Source organism: Suillus subaureus (genome assembly GCF_016647635.1).
Source record: "Suillus subaureus strain MN1 chromosome Unknown BJ212scaffold_6, whole genome shotgun sequence".
NCBI lineage: Eukaryota > Fungi > Basidiomycota > Agaricomycetes > Boletales > Suillaceae > Suillus > Suillus subaureus.
This window is the reverse complement of record NW_024538562.1, coordinates 1,403,332-1,427,637: the sequence shown is the minus strand read 5'-3', so window position 1 is coordinate 1,427,637 and position 24,306 is coordinate 1,403,332. Positions and strand designations below refer to the sequence as shown.

The 24,306-nt window shown below is 47.5% G+C and overlaps 6 protein-coding genes across 6 annotated transcripts; 3 read left to right on the top strand and 3 right to left on the bottom strand.

Annotated features, from left to right (window-relative positions):
• Window positions 1–1,380: 1,380 nt before the first annotated feature.
• BJ212DRAFT_1335200 (WD40-repeat-containing domain protein) lies at window positions 1,381–3,685 on the bottom strand. Its single transcript, XM_041334903.1, has 5 exons — window positions 3,546–3,685; window positions 3,398–3,497; window positions 2,975–3,326; window positions 2,487–2,920; window positions 1,381–2,425 (listed from the first exon to the last, which is right to left on the bottom strand). Exons 1-5 carry the CDS (start codon window positions 3,617–3,619, stop codon window positions 1,745–1,747), a joined length of 1,641 nt encoding a protein of 546 aa, XP_041196748.1. The 5' UTR covers window positions 3,620–3,685; the 3' UTR covers window positions 1,381–1,744.
• A 2,713-nt stretch (window positions 3,686–6,398) lies between these two features.
• On the bottom strand, window positions 6,399–8,484 carry BJ212DRAFT_1264299 (major facilitator superfamily domain-containing protein; the record flags this gene model as incomplete). Its single annotated transcript, XM_041330411.1, has 10 exons — window positions 6,399–6,531; window positions 6,586–6,844; window positions 6,900–7,155; window positions 7,207–7,589; window positions 7,643–7,766; window positions 7,818–7,924; window positions 7,979–8,095; window positions 8,147–8,208; window positions 8,257–8,310; window positions 8,363–8,484. 10 exons carry the CDS (start codon window positions 8,482–8,484, stop codon window positions 6,399–6,401), a joined length of 1,617 nt encoding a protein of 538 aa, XP_041196747.1.
• Window positions 8,485–10,481: 1,997 nt separating this feature from the next.
• On the top strand, window positions 10,482–12,963 carry BJ212DRAFT_1264711 (P-loop containing nucleoside triphosphate hydrolase protein; the record flags this gene model as incomplete). Its single annotated transcript, XM_041330430.1, has 11 exons — window positions 10,482–10,751; window positions 10,810–10,921; window positions 10,972–11,158; window positions 11,209–11,290; window positions 11,340–11,428; window positions 11,475–11,562; window positions 11,613–11,787; window positions 11,844–12,001; window positions 12,058–12,591; window positions 12,648–12,768; window positions 12,824–12,963. The coding sequence occupies 11 exons, from the start codon at window positions 10,482–10,484 to the stop codon at window positions 12,961–12,963; spliced, it is 1,956 nt and encodes a 651-aa protein (XP_041196746.1).
• Window positions 12,953–15,248, bottom strand: BJ212DRAFT_1575137 (Metallo-dependent phosphatase). Its single transcript, XM_041342127.1, has 12 exons — window positions 15,024–15,248; window positions 14,743–14,968; window positions 14,652–14,683; window positions 14,502–14,590; window positions 14,305–14,439; window positions 14,220–14,238; window positions 14,120–14,161; window positions 13,901–14,057; window positions 13,788–13,846; window positions 13,601–13,726; window positions 13,464–13,533; window positions 12,953–13,378 (listed from the first exon to the last, which is right to left on the bottom strand). Exons 1-12 carry the CDS (start codon window positions 15,118–15,120, stop codon window positions 13,225–13,227), a joined length of 1,206 nt encoding a protein of 401 aa, XP_041196745.1. The 5' UTR covers window positions 15,121–15,248; the 3' UTR covers window positions 12,953–13,224.
• Window positions 15,249–16,596: 1,348 nt separating this feature from the next.
• Window positions 16,597–17,029, top strand: BJ212DRAFT_1209638 (uncharacterized protein; the record flags this gene model as incomplete). The annotated part of the gene is made up of 3 exons (XM_041329203.1): window positions 16,597–16,753; window positions 16,802–16,920; window positions 16,961–17,029. Coding segments are annotated over 3 exons (345 nt in total), but the record flags the coding sequence as incomplete, so codon positions are not given.
• A 2,652-nt stretch (window positions 17,030–19,681) lies between these two features.
• Window positions 19,682–22,672, top strand: BJ212DRAFT_1477836 (WD40-repeat-containing domain protein; the record flags this gene model as incomplete). Its single annotated transcript, XM_041339611.1, has 3 exons — window positions 19,682–20,743; window positions 20,799–20,943; window positions 20,997–22,672. The coding sequence occupies 3 exons, from the start codon at window positions 19,682–19,684 to the stop codon at window positions 22,670–22,672; spliced, it is 2,883 nt and encodes a 960-aa protein (XP_041196743.1).
• Between the last annotated feature and the right edge of the window lie 1,634 nt (window positions 22,673–24,306).

Here is a 24,306-nt window from a genome sequence, read left to right as displayed (position 1 = left end):
AATGCGGTCCAATTCTCAGAACTGAAGCTCCTCGGCCCACCATGATATGCACATGAGCGACCCGACCAAGGCCTAGACCAGTGGCAGCTGGAGGAAACTACATAATTATTGTTCTACAAGTGATCTAGCCAAGCTTGATCGTAGAAGTACGTCCCACTATCTTGGTCTGCTGGTCGTCTTTGGGAAAAGGAGAACTCAAAGGTGCTGGGAGATATGGTTGCTACGTACATGTCATACATCCATTATGTCACTGTACAGATTCGTGAAGCTTGAGTCGCTCAATGCAGTGCGGCACGGGTCCCGTACCCCTAAATCTCTTCGAACCAGATATATCTGTTTATCCTTCAATATGTAGCTTATAAGACTTATTCCATGCTAATCGATGGAGATAGAGTGACGTACCACGGACACCGGCATCCTGGAATAATTCACCGGCTGGATCAAAATACTCGGGTGCACAATCCAACCAAAGTTGCGACCAGGTACTGAGATAAGACATTGGAGCGGTGTATCCGCGACTGTGTACCTGCCTGTCACGAGCAAGGCAAAAAGTGGCGAAGAGCACTCACTACGCTACGACAAAGCCCAAAGAACACTGATTGGTTAACGAAGCCACGGGGCTACATGGCTACTCCGCCCCTCACCTATGGGTTCCCCACTCCAACCTTCAAACTTCCGCAGTTAGCATTATTGAAGTGGCGATTTGATCCGTTCAGAGTGAGTTCGCATCGCGGAGTAAGATCGCCTGAACTCTAACTCTATTCCCCGGTGTAACGGGAAGCACAGTGCAGGGTTAGGAGCACGACGCAGGGGATAGCGTGAGGCGTAACGCGGCAGGGGTCAGAGCGAGGTAGGCATAGAGATCAGGAGGAGGCAGGGGCCAGGGGTTTTGGAGTATATCCACGCCACGCATAGCATGTTATAGACAAACCAGCATCGACACACAACAACAGGCTCCCTTCCCCTTCAGTGAGCTAGGCTGGCGGGTCTACCGTGAATGTAAAGAGTTGACATGCCTGTTTCTACTGTGTAGTACTCAGGCATATTCGCAATACCTAGCAAATCCGGATCAGTAGTCCATGTTCCTTGCTCACTTGAAGCTCTCATAGGTCGAGCGCGCGCCACTGGATAGGATCCAATTGAATGTCATATCATTGGTTGCCTGTGAGTATTCTCATGAGATGGAACAACTTGAGAGAGCGTCGATAAAATGGGGTTTCGATTGAGTACATGATCCGAGTCAGTTGGTTGGACGCAACGTTCTGGGCCAAAGCGTGATGCCGCATGATAGCTGTGCCGCATCCCCTTCCGGGACAAAGACCATCGAAAGACTTGTTCCATAGCAGAAAATTCTGCCGCAGAACAGCCCCAACGCAAGAGCGATACACAACAGAAATGGATACATCATAAATTCACTAGCGTGGTTGGTATCAAGTTCGTGAGTGTGTACGTATACAAACATCAGAAACAGAATATAGAAATGCAACTAGTACGGTACATGAGATGAGCACGGTCAGGCATGAGAAAGCATGATGTGAGCAAGTGAGCATGAGAAGACGACAACGAAGAAAGGATAGTAAGATGACAATGTGACCAGTAAGAAACCGAAACAGCAGTAGATCAAACCACATGAGCACAAGAGTACATATGGCCAGCCCCACAGAAAACTATTTGTGACACGTCCGAAAATCGTGAAAAGACATACGCGTGCGTTGAAACACGCGAGGGAGGCACAAACGGGGCCCTAAGCCCACTGTCCACTCCCCCACCAACGTTTTTCTGAACCGCGCACGGCCCACTCGGCAACACCAGTCGTCGTCGCGACATACAGGAAACTTCCTGTCGGGTCGAAGCACGTCCCTGCAATATCCACATCTTCATGCTCTGTCACCGTTCCTGCACGTTCGACTTCTCCTTCCTCCCCATGCGTTCGTCGCGGGGTGCGCTGGTAGGGGTGGGATGAGGGTGTCATGGAGTGGTACGGAGGGCTTGCAGGGCGGTACGGTGGACTTGTGGGACGATATGTTTGGGAAGAAAGAGGTGACGGGCTGATGGGCCGATATGGACTTGAGGGGCGGTACGAGTTCATTGGAGGTGGCGAGCCCCCACGTGACAAGCAGTCCACCTCGAGTTCATCAACGTCCATCGTATCGCCTTCATCACTCCCACCTATCCGATCTGACATCCTAGAGGGCGATGCGCTCGTCCATGACGTCGTCCGGGGCGGCGCACCGCGCTGAGGTATGACGAAAATGCCATCATCGCGGCGTGCGACACGTGCACTCAGTCGGCCTCCTGAATGTCTAAGTGAAGCAGGGGTGGGTGTGTGAGCAGGAGGAGTTTGGCTACAAGAGATGTTGGGCACGCGAATAATTTCCTCAGTTTCGAATGTTCGAGCGTCGAGGACGTGCAGGAAATTGGTGTGCTGTATAAATCATCGTGATCAGCTTGAGTATCAAACGGCGATACTCTGAACTCGTGCACACCTCAGTATATGTCATCACCTCGTGTCCTGCTCGCCCGCCAACTCCGCCACACCCAAACTTCACGCTCCGTGCGCCCCATCCTGGCGCACGTGAGGGTCTACGCGTCCAGTCCCATGGTTCATCACTCATCCACCCGCTGTCACCACCGCCTCTCTCACGACTCGTATGCAGCACCTTTAGCGGCTTTGTGCTCCGCACGTCCCAGATTGCGATAACTCCTTCTTGACAAGCAACAGCGAACTTAAGTCCGTCGGCACTCCATGCCGTGCTAAAGGATGCTACAAGAGAGTTGGGATGGATGGAAATGGCGGACGGGATCTCTAATGTTGTGACGCGATTGAAGGTAAGTTGAGCGTTGCCTGAAAGGGAGTGGAGGTAGATCCGAGGAGAGTCTCCGACTGAGAGTAAGGTACGGCCGTCGGGCGAGATAGAGGCTGTATATATCTTCAGGATTGGGTTAATTCCTCACACGTGAGATGATAACGTACAGTGATTCACAGGCTCTTTGAGTGTGAGGGTCCCACAGCACCTGAGATCCTGTGCCCAACGAACTCGGAGGGGTACGTCGTAGAGGCGAACTGTCCAGTCATTATTACTTACGACGAGCCGTGGATCATGAGAACCGTCGAATGCACGTGCAAGGAGGACGGAGTTGTTGATGCTTCCCCTGAGCTTGCGGCAGAACTGCCAGAGCGCACGGGTACGTGATGGACTGTGAAGTGAGAGGTGAATCTCGGTGTCTTGACCACCTGCTGCGAGCAGTGTGTGCGGGGAATCGGAAAGGGTTAGCGAAGAAAGTGTGTTTGGGATAAATGTGAGATCGGCTAAGGGTTTTGGTGCCTAGGAGCCACGAATGAGACTGGTCCTGCGAACCTTACATCACATAAAGGCAAGGATAAATGAAAACGCACCAGGTCTGGAGCATGAAGATCATGCTCAATAATCGAGCCCTTATGAACGTAATTGACAATACCAGCCTCGCGTGGACATATGATTAAATCTCGAAGTTGCCTGCAGAGCGACTTAGTAGCGAGCAACCACGAAATGATAAGAGCGTACACATGGCCGATGGTAACATCTGCTGGCGCGATGACACTTGGAGTCGTCGACACCAACGACGAGGTGCGAGCCATGACTAGGAGCGCTAGCCTTTATAATGACAACTTGAAGATCCTGCGTGTGACGTTGAGAACTTCATCAGCTTACTGACACTCCACATACGGCCCGGATCCTCAATGATCTACCACGTGACCCAACTCATACTCGATCCCCGTCAATGTGGTCGGTGTGTTGTAGCCCTTCAACGTGGAGCCACCCAAACGAATATTTTAAAGCGAAGTTCGAACAAAGACATCACTTTTGTGGATGAGCATTGTTCGGTGAGTCCTCCTCACCACCTGTGTTGACAGAGAAATAGGCTTTGCGTCGTCTAGGACACGTTATAGCATTGCTGGGGAGAGCTTTGGAATGAGACGAAATACAAGTGTGAAAGAAAAGCTGCTTCGGAAACGAACAAGTTATTATGAACGTAAATTTCCCTTATTCGCGTGAGCACCTTCGAACAAAGTTCCTAATAATTAAAATACTCATGGCCTCTTTGCACTGTAACAGCAGACACGGTGCGTGAGGTACCGCAAGTACTCACGAAGTTCCACCCACCCATTCAGTTCTGGTCGTCAGCCAGGTCCTACAATTTTTCGGTCTGTTGAACTCTTCCGCTATTGCATGATTTTTCAGCTCACGGTGGTCGTCGATCTAAGTCATATCTTAGGTGAATTGTTCGGTCGCTGAAACCGGTCCCTCAGAGCCTGATATATGTTTTCCAGGTGCAGACTATCTCACAATACTGTGAATTCACCGCCATCAATACCCAATACCTGTTCGTTCCCCACCACTGCGTACCTGAGCGACTGCTGGTGGAAAAAACAAGTGTTGGCACTGTTCTAATCAGGAGGCTTACAATGATATCCTTTACAATCCCGCAGGCGCAACAAGGTTCTCCTTTTCAGAACATCCTCTTGGCTTCCCCGGATGTAGCAACATCTCGATTTGATCCACACTAGCTGAAATCCAGGATATCAATCTCCTTCCCAACCACATCACTTCTTTGTATTTCATGGAGCAAATTTAAGTGTAAAAACTATGTCCGTCTGCGTAATGTAGAAAGGCACAGTGTCCGAGTCACCGTGGGGAGCACCCCATTTCAGGTTTTGATCTGTGCGAATAAAAAATTCGCTGATCCCATGGAACGACGAAAGAATATGAAGTCCAAGCAGGAAGTCTGTCTTGAGCTGCGTATAGTTAAAGGGCTTGATTAGGCTATGCGCAGCCTATGACCTAGGCCTGTGCAATTTGCTGTATTACAACTCTCATAACGCTGAACCGGATCTCATTTTGTTCTCTTTACTGCTTCTGTTTATACTTGTGGAGCTCGACAAACAAAAAGGTCGGCGAGAGGCGGGTGAACTGTTCGGACTCAATATGCAGGAACTATTCGACTAGAAAGCACTGACTTGCGGCCTCCCTTGCCCAGTCTCAGATCAGGAGATCAAGTCTTCTGGAACTACTGTTATACAGGAGAGCGCCACTCAACATGATGTCCAAATGCGGGTGCATACGGAATACCTGCCGTCGTCGGCCGATCGACCATGCACTAGTACTAGCCTAGCGGTTAACCACCAGCTAACTTGAAGGTATGGTGCCGGCCAGCGACGAGGTCAAGCGTAAAACACGAGCGATCAAGAACAAAACTTGAAGACTGAAGAAGTAAACATATTCCGATTTCCAACTGAACAGTGTCGAGGTAATCAAATTAAAGGCGATCAAATAACTTACCAAGATTCAGCACCAACGCTTTGGCAAAGAGCATCCTGCTCTACTCTGCTCCATCAGAATGTTTGGAAATATCTCTCACTACTCCATCAGAATGTTTGGAAATATCTCTCACTACTCAATTGGTGAGTTGCAACTTTTGGAAGGTATGCTCACAGTAATTCAAGGAGAAGTGAGATGTGAAAAAGATCATGGGCAGTGAACGAAGGGTTTTTCATATGAGACTGTAAGCACGCCGGCTTACCTGAGTTTCCATAATCAGTACATATACTGTCGCTGATGCTGAAAGCTAAGCTTTCAGTATTTCACCTTTTGGTGTAACGGTTATGCGGGCGGCAGTCTGACCAAGTTACAGAGACCTGGATATTATACGTAATCGCATGCACGCTGCACAACATGACACTTATAACTTGTACTAGCAAGATTATAAGCTTATCATGTTGGAGTCAGTAGCAGGCAAGGGCACCAGGAGCGAGCTCGTTGACGTCGGACCAAGTACGCGGCGCGCGCAATGAGTCGCCATCGGCCAAAACCTCTCGACGGTATATTCACAAAACTATATGTTCGTTATTCCTTATAATCTACTGTACGATAAAAGAACGAGTTGCAACATCTCAATCTCCTCCAGATACTGAGATGTAAGCCTTACACGTTTCTTTCTCTCAATAGCGAGGTATTATACCAATCGTAACTAATGTATAGAATATATTCTCTACCTAGCTCTCACTCTCCTCGCGTGCGCTCGCCTCTAGTTTCTAGATAATAAACGAGCTTATAGCTGTAGAACACGTTAGGTCCCGCCGGAGCGCCATAAGTTAATCAAGGCAAGCATATGAAGCCAGCCCTGAAGGTACTTGTATTGTTACCAGTCACTGCTCCTGATCGCAAACTGACATAATGCTGAGCGTTGAGGCCTGAGGATACACAGCTACTGGTGAGTTTCAATCACGTTTTCTTGGCTATTGAAATAAGCGGCATGCATACGATGCTACATTGACCAAGTGTAATGCATAAACAATAGTCCGCACTATATATATACAGTAAAAAAGCAAATTAAAAAAATCATAATCGAGCACACAATTACTTAGGAGCCTCTGCGACGTAACCTTCCTGCTCCTCATTCGAGATATCTTCGAGCGTTCTCTGTTTCGTCTCGGGAATGAGAAGTGTAGAGAAGACACCAGTCAACATAAACAGAGCGAAGATCTCCATACTACGAAACCACATTAGCTTCTAAACACGGATCCAGAATGTTCGCGCTGCTCACATGTGTTTCACAAATTTGTTCGTGCCGCCGATGTTGACAAGTTGAGCAAAGCCGACCTGGGAAATGATAGCTCCGAGCTTGCCAGTAGCAGCAGAGATACCGAAGCCTGTCGAACGGTAACGAGTGGGGAAAGCCTCTCCAGGAATGACGAAAGTGGTGGTATTAGGGCCAAAGTTTTGGAAGAAGTTGGTGAGGCAGTACAGGAAGACAAAGGCGTTCTTGCCCGAGGTGCTGGCGTTCAATGCATCATAAGCGAAACCTGTACAGTAATCGTTAATCTTATACACGTAATCGTAGTGGTGAAATGTACAAACCCATGATGATGAAAAGGATGGTGAGCACGGTGAAGCCCATCAGTTGAATGGGCTTGCGGCCCCAGGAGTCGATAAAAAGGAAAGACACCCAATATCCTGGAATCAAGCCCGCCACGGAGAGGATAAGGTTACCAACACAAATGTTGTACAAGTTCTGGTAAACATAAAGTGACGAGGTTTTGTCACCGGTGGGACTACCAAAGTTGATTGCGGTTAGGATGATCGAGCTGTTTAAGCCAAGACCGTAGAAAGCAATCTGAATGTGAACATTAATTTCCGACCTCAAAAGAGCTAAATTGGGACTTACATCGAGAGCGAACCAGGAGTAAGAAGTGCCGATCAGGACTTTCAAGTTCTTCCACTGGCTGAAGTATGCAACAAAGTCTGCGCGAGTTGCCTTTGGAGCTGCGACATACTGCGCCGGAACATCTTCATCCGTGGTGTGACTCTTGGGATTCATTACGTCAGTGATATCTGCAGTAGCCTGTGCGACATTGCGCTCGATATCCAGGGTAAAACGAGGAGTTTCAGGAATAGTGAGACGGAAGTAAAGTGCAAGAACACCGGGGACACATCCAAGACCAATGACGAGACGCCAGATATAATCGACAGGGACGACGCAAGGGAAAGTGGAACTGAGGATTTCACTCTTGTATGCTTGGACGACGATAATACCGATTAGAGCGGAAGCTGCGTTCACGATGTATTAATGAAAACGTTTTAGGAGAAAAATATCAACTAACCAAATTGGCCCCATCCTTGTGCAGCGAACACGGCAGTCATGAGACGACCACGTGAACGTGTAGCGGCGAATTCTGAGGAAATGATGGCACTCAGAGGGTAATCACCACCGACACCAACGCCCATCTACAGACAGAGAGATAAGGTACAGACGTTCCAGAAGTTCGTTGCACTTACAACGAAACGCCAGACAATGATGACACCGAGAACGCTCACTGCTGGAGCCTGGCCTGCAAGCGCCTGAGCGAAAGTTGCAATAATCATGACCATGAGCTCGACGCCGTCTATCATACATTGATTAATGAAGGTGGTTAACTTGAACACGAAAAAACACTGACACATCCTCTTACGGCCCACAATATCTGCGAGCCATCCGAAAACAAGTTGACCAACCAAGTTGCCAACAGGAGTTGCTACCTTGATACCCAAAGATTGGTTGGTGTTGAGCTGATTGCCTTCGGATATTTTAACATAACACTATGGGAGAAAAGGGGCGGCATGCTCACCTGTGTGACCGTAGACGTAGCCCAACATGGTGGCGGCGATGTTGATGGCAAATATATCGTAGCTGGCGACAGGTGAGCGGAGGTGACTACCACACGATATAGAAACTTACGCGTCGGTAAAGAAACCTACACTGGCAACCAAGCAAACCTTGACATGGAACCACCTAGTAGGAGTGAAATATATTTTTGCAGAATTTAAAATTTTGTGAAACTTACGAGAAAGGCGCATTGTCGATTACTTCCAGAGCAGCGCGGCGGCGCTCATCAAGCGTCACGGTAACCTGCTCCTTCTCATGGTACGATCCGTGGCTGGATTGTTGTTCAGGAATTGCAGCCATCGTGAGTCACGGAGTATAAGGTCCCTGAGGTTATGGGGAAAGCCTGTAGCTGGCACCCGCCTACCTACATTATCATTTATACTGTACCACATGGATGATACTCACTGGATTCTCAGGCCTAGAAGGGTGATCGTATCCGCCTCGCCTTTGTAAGGTTTATGTTGACAGCGCCATTCTTTGGCGGGCACGTTCGTACGTCTGTAGCCAATAACTGCTCTCTTGGAGGATTCAGGTACACCATCACGGACTTGACATGAGCTTTTTTTAACGCCGTGCGAGAAACTCCGGGCGCCTGAGTAGTGGCCGCCCGTAGGCAACAAGTTGGCCTTGGGTTGGTCTGATCAGGCTGACCTACATAAGGTGTGTCTCCGGCCGGATGCCAGTAAAACGTTTGCTTGAAGCCTTAAATATGCTGCTCGGATCAGCAAAAATTTACTAGCACTGCAGTTATTGTAACACATGCATTGCAAGGACAGCATGAGGTGCACTGGAAGACCTGGAGCTCACATTATCCCGACTCGGAGGTGTGGTGTACTTGGCCGATGAGTCTGTCCCAGGTAACATTCCCAGACTCCCACGAGGGCTGTTTGTTGAACATCTTTATTACTTTTATCTGCACCCGATTTGACCCAATGACCTTACATCCAAATTTTACTCCTGGTCGTTCATGCAGAGCTTGTACCGTGCAGCTGTGTCTCGAGCTCCGCCTTCACTGTTTAGTAGTCACGTGTATTCTATCTGTTCGTCCTTCAACGGCTTTCCGTTCCTAAGCCTGCGATATGTACATTTATTCGATGCCTGACTAGGTCCTCCCCGCCCGTGTTTCCTTCCCCTCCCTTCCGTATTTCTTTGCTGTTCTCCGTACGGCTTATCTTAGCGCTCCATATGTCACCGTGGTCAGTGCTGGTTTTGCCAGTCGTGGATTTCCTTTCCCGATGTCCACTTTCTAATTTGCTTGTGCCTGTCCTCATAGAGGCAGCTCACCAACTTCCTGCAGATTTTGTCCCAAGAAGCGTACCCGTCCAGAATCCGTGAAACTCATTTGTTGCTTACATGCCGAGCTGGGCTGCACCGTGCCAACTAATGAGGCTTTGTTTGCACATTATCTCCCTTTTATCAAATGTCCGTTGGCAATCCTCTGTTTGCCCATCGTCTAGGGCTACATTGAGGTGCAAAAGGTTGCTGCGGCCGGCTGCTCTGCTTCGTCCGTATAAAGATTTCCTTGCTGACACAGACCTTGTACTGATCCATGAACCCTAAACCTGACATAGCCCTCGAACCTGACCTTCGTCGGCCGTTGTCATGGGCTTCGCTAGCTCCGCCCGAGGCATGGAATTTTCGTATGTTGCCTTTCTACCTGGTTTTGCGGCGAGCTGTGGTACACTTCATCTTCGTTCGTCATGTTTGGACTGAATTTGATCTTGGGTTTGAAAGTAATCTCCTCCCTTGTCTGAGTTCTTGCGCGGGCAATCAGTAGTTGTACTACGATAACCTACGTACTTAGTGAGGCAATCGTTCTATTAGTTGCTTGAATGCCGACAGCTTTCAACTTTGGCCCTGTCTGAAAAATAAGTGCGATGAGTTGTTGTTCCAAAAGCGAGTCGGGACTCGGCTTGAATCGCTGGTACCCGTTCTTGTACTGACATACGTGGGGACTCACCTTGGCAATGACATTGCGAAAAGCTCGACTCGTGATACCGTGTGGCTAAATATAGAAGTTCTGGGGAAATGAGTGCAATATTACAAAATCATTGTGGATAGGATCAACCGTTTCTCGAGCGAAGCCGAACCGACTCAACTTCGGGAATTCGGAATTACAGTATTACCCTTTGGCTGCGCAGGCGGCAGCGTCAAGGCTCATTTGCTCGTCCATGTGGACAGGAACGCCTCTCGCTTCACGGCTCGTTTGTCGTTCAGCAACCCTTCGAGCGTTCTCCAATGCCGCTACTTCCCTACGGCTTATCTCACGTCCGAATCACGGATTGAGTGGAAAGCCTATGAGGAGTTTACATGCACGCCCTTCCTCTTTGAAGTTGACGCCTTTCACCTCAAATTTCACATCGTCTTCCATTCTCCACGCGAATGACGCGCCTGCTGCAGCCACTAGTAGTCCGAAATCGGTTGATTCCGACAGTGTAACTGTGAAAGAGCAGAGAAGAAAAGATTGGATTATCGTCAAACGACTGATGAGTCACGTCTGGCCGAAAAATGACTGGGGCACACGCGGTCGTGTTGTCCTTGGATTTGGGCTTTTGATTGCTGGCAAGGTGTGGCGTGCTGCACAAGAAACCGGGGGGTGACTGAATCCAAACATAACTTCATCAGGTGTTAAATGTTCAGGTGCCTCAGCTGTTCAAGTCTGTGATTGACGCGTTAAACCTAGACGTAATGGCCGATTCGACGGTATGGGTCGTTGCAGGTTCTCTCATCCTCGGATGTGAGTCAATAGCTATGTGAATTCACCACTTCTTATAACAATTCTTTCAGATGGGGCTGCTCGGACGGGAGCTACGCTATTTGGAGAACTACTGAACGTTGTCTTTGCCAATATTGGTCAACAAGCGGTTCGCAGAGTTGCTAGGGAGACCTTCGAACATCTCTTGAGCTTGGATCTCAAGTTTCATCTCGCACGACAAACTGGTGGACTTACACGTGCAATTGACCGCGGTACCAAGTATGTCACATTTCGACAGCATAATACAACTTTTGAATGTCGCATCTCAGAGGTATCACATTCATGCTTCAGGCCATTATTTTCCGCATCTTCCCGACTGCCCTGGAGATATCTATGGTTTGCGGAATACTTGTGAGCAAAGAGCTGATCCAGATTTCTTTCTTACCCACCACTGAGATAGACTTGGAAATTTGGTTGGGATTTTGCCGCAATCACTGTCACTGCTTTAGCTGCATACACTTGGTTCACCGTTCGCACAACCTCATGGAGGTCAGTGCCATTTATCTTATCCGGCCCATTTACTCAATTTCTTCAGAACTCAATTTCGCCGCGATGCAAACAAAGCGGACAATAAAGCTGCGACCCTAGCAATTGACTCGCTTATCAATTACGAGGCAGTCAAGGTATCTATCTGTTGCATGTTTTCATCATTTTTGCGTAAACTCTGTTGCAGCATTTCAACAACGAGAAATTTGAGATTGCACAGTACGATAAACATCTCAAACAATACGAAAAATCTTCTGTGAAGATCACCACATCTTTGGCATATCTGAATTCCGGCCAGAATATAATTTTTTCCACCGCGTTAACAGCCACCATGTTCCTCGCTGCCCAAGGTGTCATGAAGGGTACGTTCGGCCGAACTTTCATAACGCATCTCTAGTCTTAGACGAACTTTGATCAGGGACCATGACTGTCGGTGACCTCGTCATGGCAAACCAACTAATTTTCCAGCTGTCACTTCCCTTGAACTTCCTGGGTAGTATTTATCGCGAGCTGCGTCAAAATCTCCTAGATATGGAAGTATTGTTCAATCTTCAAACTGACAATGCTCCCGCCAAGGTACGCCTTAGGGCTACTTTATCACAAGTTTTTACCGACGCGATTTTCTGGGAAAGGACAAAGAGGACGCAAAACCGCTGGCATTGAAAGGCGGTTCTATTCGTTTTGAGAACGTGAACTTCGGCTATCATCCAGATCGGCCCATCTTCCGCAACTTGTCCTTCACGGTTCCGGCTGGTAAAAAAGTGGCTATAGTTGGTCCATCCGGATGCGGGAAATCCACGGTCTTCCGCCTCCTGTACCGTTTCTACGATCCATCTTCCGGTCGGATTTTCGTGGATGACCAGGACATTCACGACGTTCAGGTGCAGAGTCTCCGGAAATCTATTGGTGTAGTTCCACAGGATACGCCGTTGTTCCATTCTGACATCATGCACAATGTGCGGTATGGCCGCCTTGATGCCACGGACGACGAGGTAAAAGCGGCTGCAATGAAGGCGAGCGTTCATGACACGATCATGGGTCTTCCCGAAGGCTACAAGACCACGGTCGGCGAGAGAGGTTTAATGATTTCTGGAGGGGAAAAGCAGCGGTTGGCGATTGCACGTGTGTTACTCAAAGATCCCCCGATCCTTTTCTTTGATGAAGCTGTGAGCTCCCATGTCCCTGATTTGCATATAGGATATTCCTTGACCCGCGATTTCAGACCTCGGCTCTAGATGCTCACACGGAAACAGAGCTTATGCGCAGTATAAACAACACGTTGCTGGACAAGGCACGGACAAGCATATTTATTGCCCATAGGCTCCGCACCGTGGTTGAAGCAGGTGAACCTTAGCTGCACTTTATTTTTTCTCAGGCATATTGACACCTGGATCGTAGATTTAATTATCGTGCTTAAGGATGGCCAGGTTGCGGAACAGGGCACTCATGAAGAATTGTTACGCCTAGGCGGTCTGTATCATAATATGTGGGTCCAGCAGGCCTCTGATAATTCATTGGAGAGCTTGGCCGAGTCTTGAGCTCCTGGCCAAACCCATCAATTATTGTAGAGCGTGCAATATTGCTTTACACTGCAATTCACAGATGGACATTAATTTTGATCATTTTAAGAACATATAATAGTTTCTAATGTTGAAGGATCCGTGACGTTCACGTAGATCCCAAGTGATAGGTTGATGTCATGCACTGCTCTTGTCCAAAAGCGTGTAAACGTGTGTGATGCTGTGATAACTCCCATGGACAAGTATGCACACAACAAACGTTGGTCACCGAATCGCAAATCATCGACCATAGTTCCCGTCCAGTGTAACTCTTGCCGTCGTCTCTCCGTCCTCGAGTAAGATCCACGATTCAAGCCCACCAATAGGATCTGCAGAGGGGAACACAATATTCCGTACACCGTGACCCCATCCTGGGCTACTGTAACCACCATATCTGAGACATCATGCATGCAATGGGAGTAAATGGAGTAGATGATGAGTATGCACTGAACCAAACGGGTCAGGTGAAGATCACATACCCGGAGTGCTTGTCAAAACAAAATATAACATCCTTCGTAGGCTCACGGGCGCACCACTCGTCGCCATGATCTGTGAAGAAACCACACATAGCCGTATGATAAGCGACAAGATAAAACTTGCAAATCAGGGAACTTACCGTGCCCAGAGATCACTGCGTGTAGGTTTTTGACGTTGGCATTCAACGCATCCCAGAATGGTTGGTCTTTTCCGGCTGATGACGGGTCAGTAGTGGCTTGTGTTGATCCCTGGGATAGAGTGTCGGCTGAAAAAAATCCATAGAAGTGAGCAACCGAACGATGTCAAACATATTCGATCTCACTCACCATTTAGTCCTGGGTTTGCCGTGCTGTTCAGCGTCTTCTGCACATTCTCGATTGCATGTCTTTTATTGTTTATTTCAGAAAGAGGACATGGTAATTGAATAAGTTCCACTTACGGAGGTATATGTACGAAGGCTAACGCTCCTCGCTCTCTCCTTTCTATTGAATCCCATCCAGCTTCCATTGCAGCTGTCTCGCGCTCAATCCATCCTGCTACAGAGTCGTCCACCCAGTCGGGTAGTGGCGCAGATGTGGATCCTGGGGACCAACCACCTAGGAGTCGGAGAACGTCAGTGGTTCGACAAAAGACTCCCTGGCAGAAGGTAGGAGTGTACCTCGAGAATCAAAAAACCACAGGATCAAAGCAGGCGTCAGATCTGGAAACAAAATAGGAAGGTAAGTAACGACGAACGTTCCTATCCTTGTGATAGGCACCTGTCACTTTTTCGTAGACCTCCAGATCAACAATCATATGTACAGTCAATAATCCTGATTGAAAAGTCACACTTCAATAACATACTGGAACCCAATAATTCCCTTCCCCTCCCTCCCCTCCAATACCAGGTGGTGCGGTGCGAGTGTAGCTTAGATAACTATCGAGCTGCTCCCGTCGTATTTCTTCAAGATGTGTGATGTTTGCCTCGTTATCGTGATTCTAACAAACAGTGTTTTTGTCATATACATCTCTAGGAACGATTCATATAAAAATAGACCTACCCCGTATGTAGAAGAGAAGGGGATTTTTGCTTCATTTAGAGGAGCCACTATGCGGTCGATGAGAGTGGTAGAATTCTCCCGAAAAGTATCTATGTAAAACAAGGGAATGTCACTAGGGGTAACAATCAGCCCAAGTCAATTTGAGCGCACCTTCGCCAGTGATTAAATCTCCATTCAGTACGCTGGAGACGCTGTGTCGTTACTAACATCCAACTTGGAGGAAAGTGAACACAATTCATACACGTAGTCAGGCTTCTCAGTAGCCAGTACACCGCGCATCAGGCGTTTGCTATTAACATCCTGTTGAGGTCCCCAATCATCCCAGGGATTTTCGCCATAATGAAGATCCGAGAATACGGTCAACTTAAAAGTCCCAGAAGAACTGAAGGTGATACGTGGTTTATCAGGATACGGGTTGATATGAGAGGGCACATCAACCGCTGGAAATTCCACCTGTCTTGAAGATGCTGGTAGAATCTGAGTGTATACATGATTTGTGTAAGTGTCTAGGATAATACGTACCACTGCGAGGCAAACTTGGAGATGCTTTCACTATTCCTGCACGGAAAATGGCCAGCGAAGTGGCAAGGATTCCTACTTGTAAACACGAGAGGATCATGGCGCGAGTACTTGGTCCAGAACCCTGCAAGGTCAACGAAGTGGACGGATTTTGTTGAAGGGTTTTCTTCCTTTCTTACGTACTCCTCGCCTGTTGGACAGAACCGTATCAACGGGTAGTGTTCATTACAAAAGGAGGTACACAAAACTATGCTCTACAAGTAGATCACACAGGCTGTTTAGTGCGGTCCGCGCGCAGCGGTACCTTTCGCCAGCCTTTGTGACTTTACGCTCGACCTTTTCGATCACAGCGCGTGATGGCTCGCTGACCCCGAATATCACCACATCCTTGAATTCACACAGGTGGGTAATAGCTACGAAGGAGATGCCGGCAGAGGTAGTCCAGAGTGTCACATGCTTGCACACGGCGCGGCTCCAGTTTAAATCAGTAAAATCAGTTGATCACATTGTATGAAATGGACTTAAAGGATACTACTGTTCTGATCGAGAACGGTAATGACTTGGCTGGAAAATGGGTGATCAGTGATAATTATAAGCTGGCGAGAAAATCCAGGGGTGCCCATAGAACTGTGGTTGTAAGATACGCCGTGACAGTTCTAGTATGGTTACTTAGTAACCCAGCCGGATAAGCGCCTACATGAGATAAGTTACAAGTGGGCAGAAATCAAACTCTACTCACGACACATACGATTGACGACATAACACATTGGGGGTTTGGGAGTTTTTCACTATGCAAGATTTGTTTCGAAATGTTAGTGATAAAGTTGGCATTCTTACTATACATTTTGACACGGTAAAAATGAGAAAAATTGGATGAGTGGCCAAATCCTGGGCGAAATTCTACATTTTATGAATCATTTTGATGTTGTAAACGAAAGACATTTCACTGACAGCAAGATCTGAAGAAAAATGATCAAACATTTTGATTCAAATCTTACATGGGGTGAAATTTGAGGAGAATTTGAAATAAAAATTTCGAAACACATTTTACCTAATTGGAAAGGAATTTTACCCTATGTGCAAGATTTGAATCAAAATGTTCGATCATTTTTCTTCAGATCTTGCTGTCAGTGAAATGTCTTTCTTTTACAATGTCAAAATGATTCATAAAATGTAGAATTTCGCCCAGGATTTGGCCACTCATCCAATTTTTCTCATTTTTACCGTGTCAAAATGTATAGTGAGAATGCCAACTTGATCACTAAGAGTCCGTTCAGGAAGGATTATTTTGCCCAACTTTGCCTGACTTGAAAACTAAAATCCGATTAAGTAAGCTTGCCAGTGTGCCAGATGACTGTGACAGATCAGTGACAGTCAGTAGGCTTATCACACTAATATGCCCTCAACCTGGATGCAAACAAGGTCTGACCATTTACGCAGTGCCACCAGCCTGAGGATGCCACCCAAAGGGAAAGGAAAGGGCAAGAAGAAGGTGGCCACCGATGATCAAGACTCTGCTGGAGAGACGAGAGATTGCTGCATCTGGTCTTTGGCTGATGAAATGAGGCTGGTTGACTATATCGCAGACAAGCATTCCAAAGCGGGAGATGGGATGAACTTCACCAGGACCTTCTGGAATAATGCTGCCCTACATATGGCAGCAGGTCCAGTGCCTGAGGGTGCTCCCAAGACGGCTGATTCCTGTCAATCTAAATGGAGCTGCATAAGTACTCGTCTCTGAGTGCCAGTACTGAAACTGACACATTTTTAGTTAAGAAAAGTGTTTAAGGTGGTTGACAAACTGAGCAACGCTTCAGGTGTATCGTATGACTTCGAAAAAGGGGCTAATATTGATGATGAAGGCGAGACTATGTGGATGGACTACATTTCAGTATGTATTGTCCATCTCTCCTGCTCTACCACACTAACCATTCACACAGAAGAACCCCGATGCAAAGGCCTTCAAAAAAAAAGGATGGCTGCATTTTGAGAAGCTGCAGGGTGTCATCCCAGTGACTGCAAGCAGCTGGACTGGCTTCTATGCTGGCTTGAGCCAGGCTGCGACCATGGGCCACAATACAGATACGCCAACAGCCAGTAGCAACATCACAAGTGGTGAGGGTGATGAGGCCATGTCAATGCTTGAGAAAGTGCTTGACTGGGTTGAGTTCAGTCCTAGTAGCTCTGGCAATGTTGAGATGGGCAGTGACTCTAGGTCAATGCCGCCGCCGCCTCACACACCTGTCACACTGAGAGGTTTCAATGCAGCACTCCAGCCCTTCATGTCTCCTTCAATAACTTCTACATCTACTTCATCACTTGCAATGAAGTACAAATCTGATGGGGATGATTCCTTGTGCACTCATTCCCACCCCCCACATTCCAATTAAGGAGTGTAGTGGGATCATCGAAATCTCAATGGCTCACTATGCCACTTGTGTTGGAAGAGTTGGGGGAGAAAGTCATCGATTGCATAGCTGACGCCACTTCGTTGTTTCGGGACACTGTTGCTGGCCATTTGACCGATCCTGTCCCAGCCTGTAAGCAGTGCGCTGTCCTTCGGGTGCAAGAAGAAAAGAGCTTGAATGATCATGAGGTGGTCACCATGATGGATCTTTTCCAAGCTGACGTCACCATCGCCAATAATTATAATGCAATCCTACAGGATGGTGTCCATGAGGTTTTTTTAGCATGGTGCCTACAGGAAGTGAGGGAAGTGCGGGCAAAGGAAAATATAACTAGTTGAACTCCATGATGTATCTCACTCATTCATACTGCAATCAATGGACTTGTGTTTGCACAATCAAGACTGAATTAGCAGCAAGGGAACAATACATTGTACATTGAGTGAGTCAAACACAACAACAACAAAAATGACAATAAAAATGACAAATGACAAACAGCCTCACTATTCTACTTGTACATCAGGCAGTAAAGGCTGGCCTCTGCGAAGCCTTTCTTGAAGATAATCAACCCACATTGATTGCATGATTTCATCACGGACTTTGTGTGCACAGGTGCATGCCGCATTGGTGGGTGGCCCATCAGCAAGCATGCCGCTGTCATAAGGAGCCCCCCACTCATCGGAATCCACATGATGATAGTCTAGTATATCGTCAGGGTCGTGGAATTGGATGACATTGTGTATGAAACACAACACTGGAGGGATGCAAGATTGGATATCTAAGTTGTACTTGGGAGGGATGCGAATAATCTGGAACTGCTTTTTCAACACACCGAAGATACGTTCAATGACATTGCAGAGCTGCGCATGACATAGATTATATAGTTCCTTTGGATTGTGAGGCCTGAAAAAAATAAGTACTAGGGTGGTAAGTCAGTGGGATAACATACAGCATATTTGCCCAGCCCCATTCAGCCAGGTGGTAGTACACACCGTGGTAAGGCATGAGTAACTCATCACATGCGGCAAATCCTGCATCTGCAAGGTACAACTTGCCCAGAGGGATGGTGAAATTGGTTAGGTGAGCCTCATTGTAAAGGCAAGTGTCTGCTGTGGACCCTGGGAAGCCACTTAGCATGCAAGTGAACCGCATGTCAAAATTGCATGTGACAAGGCAATTTTGTGTTAAATTGCCCTTGCAGTCGTGAGTGGCATCACGATCAACAGCATTGGGATGGCACACAATGTGAGTGCCATCGATGGCACTGATTACATCGGCAAAGTAGGGATATAATTTTTTCATCTTGAGGATTTCAGCAGGTATTAGAGTTTGTGCATTTGGAAGCCAGACATAGGTGGAATATATTGGTTGGGAGGACAATGCAATCAGAATCCATTTGAAATACCTTGTAGAATATTAAACAAATGTAAGGATGAGAGCTAGTAGACATACCTCGATATAGTATCATTTGAGCATTGAAAACACTTGGCAAGGTGCTGTACAGCAAGGCCTGTAACACAGGTGTACAGGAAGATAGCCAGCTGCTCTTCCAACATTACATTTTTTGAGTTGGTTATTCCACCATCATGAAGTATATCCCACAATACAATGAATACATGGTGGCGTACACTGAGCTCACATCGGATTTGTTCTGGATGGCCGTTCAGAAGCTCATTGACCCAGTCAATCCCAGACAGAGCTGAAGTATGGTATGGTTGTTTGTTGTAATATGTGTTTGTATAGGAGTTAAGGGCATCCCTGGCAAGACTGACAACTTCAGATGCTGAAACAACCATATCCTGGAAAAAGTTTATGATAGCTCAGAGGTTCTTGATATCTGACTGCTCTGCATCCTCAACGCCCTGCCCATCAGCCTGCTCATCCTGCTCATCCTGTGCATCCCGCTCATCCTGCTCATCCTGTTCGACCACCATATCGTCATCAGCGGAAGGGTTGTCAGTGTGGTGTAAGAGACAGGGGAGCATGGCGATAGTATGTGTGGCATATGTTTTTTGTTACTGATAACGCCAATCAGCGTGACATCAGCTTCAAGCTCCGAGCTTACTTAATCGGATTTTATTTTTTCAAGTCGGGCAAAGTTGGGCAAAATAATCCTTCCCGAACGGACTCTAACATTTCGAAACAAATCTTGCATAGTGAAAAACTCCCAAACTCCCGGTGTGTAACTATAAGGTATGCTTCTCATAAACTCGAAAAACTACTGACCATCTGTCTCCTTGTCTAGGCCATCACGACATGTCAGGACTACTTGATGTAGCAAACAAGAAAAAGCATACTGTGAGAAGGCGCGCGATGCCGGCGCCAATGCAAACGATGCGATTGCACATGGACAAAGTGTCGGTAGTCGCATTCTTCAAAGACGGTCGACGGGTCGTCACTGGTTCTTGGGACTGCACCCTGCGAATTTGTAACATACAGAAAGGAGTAGTGGTAGGGGGGCCATTCATGGGACACAGTAAAAAGGTGTTTTCAGTTGCGGTATCGCCGGACGACAGGCAAATTGCGAGCGGTGGAAAAGATAACACCATCATCATCTGGGACGTCGAGAGCAAGCAGATGTTATTCAATCCGCTGGCGAAGCATACAAATTGGGTGACTTCGATGTGCTTCTCCCCCGATGGCAAGAGACTTGCAAGCGGGTCATATGATTCGACAGTGATTATGTGGGATGTAGAGACTGGCGCTGCCCTCTCAACACTCCAGGGTCATCTGCGTGGGGTGTCGAGTGTCGCATTCAACCCAGATGGTCTAAAATTAGCATCTGGATCATTGCGTACCATTTGGATTTGGCGCACAGATAACGCCGAACTTGTTTTCAAAATCAACGCTCATGAAAGTTGGGTTCTCAGCGTTGCGTGGACGCCTGACAGCCAGCAACTTGTCTCTGCATCATATGACAAACAAGTCAAGTTCTGGGACTCCTCGAATGGATACCAGATCGGTCAACCTTGCACTAGTCACACTTCTGACATTAACTCGCTCGCCATCTCTTCTGATGGCTCCTTCATTGCAACTGCCTCGGACGACAGGACTGTGCAACATTGGAGCACAAAGTCACACAAGCAAATAGGACAACAACTCAAACACATCGTGGATGTTACATGCGTCGCCATTTCTCCCAATGCAGAATCGGTCGTGGTCGGAGACCTCTATGGCGAGGTTCAGCTCTGGTCAATCAAGAACACACTTTCGGCAGCAGTCCAGCTATATTCTTCATCTGACTCTTACTTTGCACACCGCAGTAAGGTGAAGTTGGGACAAAACCTCCATCCTGAGGCCCTTTCGGACGCCGAAAAGGTGCAGACAATATCTGACAATGTTTTAGCTATGGTGACGAACTGCTGATTCATAGGTTATCGAAATCAACCCATCGTCTTACCTTGGGTACAAACTGAAGCATGCAGTTCTTTACGGAGCACAGCGCTATGATGACGCAATCGCGGCCTTCAAAATCATGCTTTCCAAGTTGGATGATGCACCCGACTCACAGATACGACGTAAGCCAACAATACCTCAGGAGCCAAATTGAAGATGATTTACTTTTTTTCAGAGTTGCGCCAGCAATATGTCAGTCCATCTGAAGTAGAAAATGCTATTCGACAAGCCATACATGATGTCCTGGAAAATGCCCCCCTTCGTCTAATTAACACCGTCACTGGGAACCTATGTGATCGACAGGCACAGATAAATACCTTCATGAAAAGCACAATGTACAAGGAGATCTTATCATCATCAATGCTGCATAGGCCCCTCCAAACGGAGCCTATCAGAGAAGTGGTCGTGAAGTACTTCAGTTGGGTCATGTTATCCCATAGGTGGGAAACCAAGGAGCCGCGGCTGCACGAAATCCAGGACAAGGACGTGTATACCTTGCGTCCAGCTGGAACTATAGTGAAGCTGCAGAAGTTCTGCAAAATCGCTCGCGATGCAGGACATTATTGGGCGTGGAGCGATACATGCTGTATCGACCAGAACAATAACGTCGAGCTCCAACAATCGGTCCACTCCATGTTCGTCTGGTATCACCACTCAGCACTCACCATTATCTATCTATTGGATGTTTCCCCTTCGTCAAAGTCTGGCGCACTGGCAAACAGTGTTTGGAACACCCGAGGATGGACTGTTCAGGAGTTCCTCGCTCCTACAATTGTTCTCTTCTACCAAGCAGACTGGACCCTATATCTCGACGACTGCTCACCCAACCACAAGGAGTCTGCCAGTATCATGCAGGAGTTGGAGCGTTCAACTGGTATAAATGCGGGGGCGCTCGTCGTCTTCAGCCCGGGAATGAAAGATGCCCGAGAGAAACTTCAATGGGCATCATGCCGTGTCACCACATTGCAGGAAGACATTGCATACTCATTGTTTGGCATTTTCTGCATTCATCTACCTGTCATCTACGGAGAGAAGAAACAAAACGCGCTCGGACGTCTCTTGCAGGAGATCATCGCTCACTCGGGCGACATCACAGCCCTGGACTGGGTTGGACAGTCGTCCAGCTTCAATAGCTGTCTGCCAGCTGATATTGCCTCATACAGAGGCCCGCCATGCACACCATCATCTCCATCCGAAGACGAGATTCAGTCATCGGTCTCCTCGCTGCGAAATAATGTGGATCAGGAGTCAGCTTTGAAGCTCTACACCATCCTTGACAACCTCAGTGCTCCTCGCTTCGCCAACTGCAGACTGCAACTGCCTTGCATCACATTTCCAGTCACAAAAGTCAAACGGAGGGTCGGTACACCTTGCACTTATCATATAAAGGCAGATGGACTTCAAGACCTGGAAATCACAACGACGGACACACTGGTTCAATTCTGGCCCGAAAGGCCCACCTCACAGAAATTCTTGCTCATACGTCCATGGAATCGTCATGATCTTGGGCTGCCCGACTTTGCAGACGAGACGCAGAGCACGGACGATAGGCCTGAGCCTGGGTCTCCTTCAGATAACGAGCCGGCTAGTCCGCAGTCTCTGACGCGGGAGTCGAGCTTAATCGTTCGCCTCGGACAGCGCTTGGGCGCACTTTGGCTAGGGCAACAGGGACCGGCTGATTCGCGATCTCACACGCGAGAGTTGGCATTAGTCGTTCGCCTTGGACAGCCTTTTAGTGCACTTTTACTAGCGCAGCAGCGGGGTGGGGAGTATAAAAGAATCGCTTCGGGTTGCAATATCATCGCACGAGTTAGGGACATGATGAATGTCAGGACGCTAGAGATATTGTAGCTGGATTCTTGTCGAACAATGGGGATCTCCCACCCATGCCCAGACAGTCCCTGCATGGAAAATCATATCGTATCGTATAACAGGCAAGTAAATCACCCGATTGTATCATTGAATCGTCATTGAGAGCACTAGGCTAGACAGTCTTGTGAATTTCCGCATCCTTACCCTACCAGAAGCCCTTATAAACCGCGCTTGTATACGACTGAGAGAGATGTACAGATAGACTTGTCGCTTTCTGCCCGGGGATGAGAGGTACCCGAGAGAGACTCCAGTGGGCATCGACGGGTAAGCGTAACAGGACAGAATTTTGTTGCAGGTTCGAAACCTGCTCAACAATCTTTCAAAATTTCACGCCTTAGACATTCAGTTCTTCGGAAGTTCATCCCAACTTGCGAAGCATACTAGCTAAGGTGATTACCCCAACAGAAATCCGCCGACGGCAAGTCTTTCTCTCTGTCGGAACACACCTTGACATTCACTCATGGATGGTTTCGTCGAAGGTTCGTCCAACTGGTCTTAGCTAAGTGGTTTCCACAGCAGAATCGAAATCTGTTTCTCTTAGACTGCGCAGGTTCGAAACTTGCCGATGGATTAGTGTTTTTTTCTATTGGAACACGTCTTGAGGATTCGCTCATGGATGGTTTCCTCGGAGCTACATCTCAGCTTCATCCTGACCAAAGTGGTTGCCAGGACAGAATTTAAATCTGTCTCTTGGACTGTGTCGTGCAGGTTCAAAACCTACCGATGACAAGTCTTTTGTGCTATCGGATCATGCCTTGAAGATTCACTCGTGCATGGCTTCCTTGGAGGTCCATCTTAACTAGTCTTATAGCCCGGTGGTTTCCGCAACAGAAATCAAATCAAAATCTGTTTCCCTTCGACTGCGCAGGTTCGAAACCTGCCGAATGAGGCCTTTTTCTATCGGAACACACCTTGACATTGACTCATAAATGGATTCCTCAGCAGTCCATCCAAGTAGTCTTAGCCAAGTGGTTGGCACGACGGACTCACAATATGTGCCTCCTGGAGTTGGTTCGAAACCTACTGACAATATTTTTGCGGTGTATAGATCCTCGGAGGTCCATCCTAACTAGGCCCAGTAATTGCGCCGAAACCTTTTTTATGTGATAGTCTGTCCATGAAATGGAATTCACTTTCATGTCCCGCGATGGCTTCAGCTTCCCTTCGGAAAGCAACTAGTTTTCCGGTTATCATTCCCAACTTACGGACGTTCGAGAAGATGATTCGATAAGAATGCGATGCCGAGAACTTAAACACCATTCATGCGCTGTACGTGTTGATTCCATCAAGCTTGTTCACTGTTTATTCACTGTAAGTTATTCTTGTTCATCATCCTCAATTTCTTAATGCACTCACAATCTCATCTGACCAAGCGAAACCAGTCCCCTGTGTTAACTACTGTTAAACATGCATTGCCTAAGCTTTCCCGTTCACTTAAGTGATATAAATTTGACGGTGGACAAACTTCTCAAAGGAAAGGAATGACGCAGTGCTCAAGCATCTTCTGACTACTGGTAAATCCAACCCTCTAAGTTGTGCTTTCTGAAAGTTATACTATCCTTACACTCTATTCATCACGATCTATTATTTCGTGAATTTTCTCTACAACACTC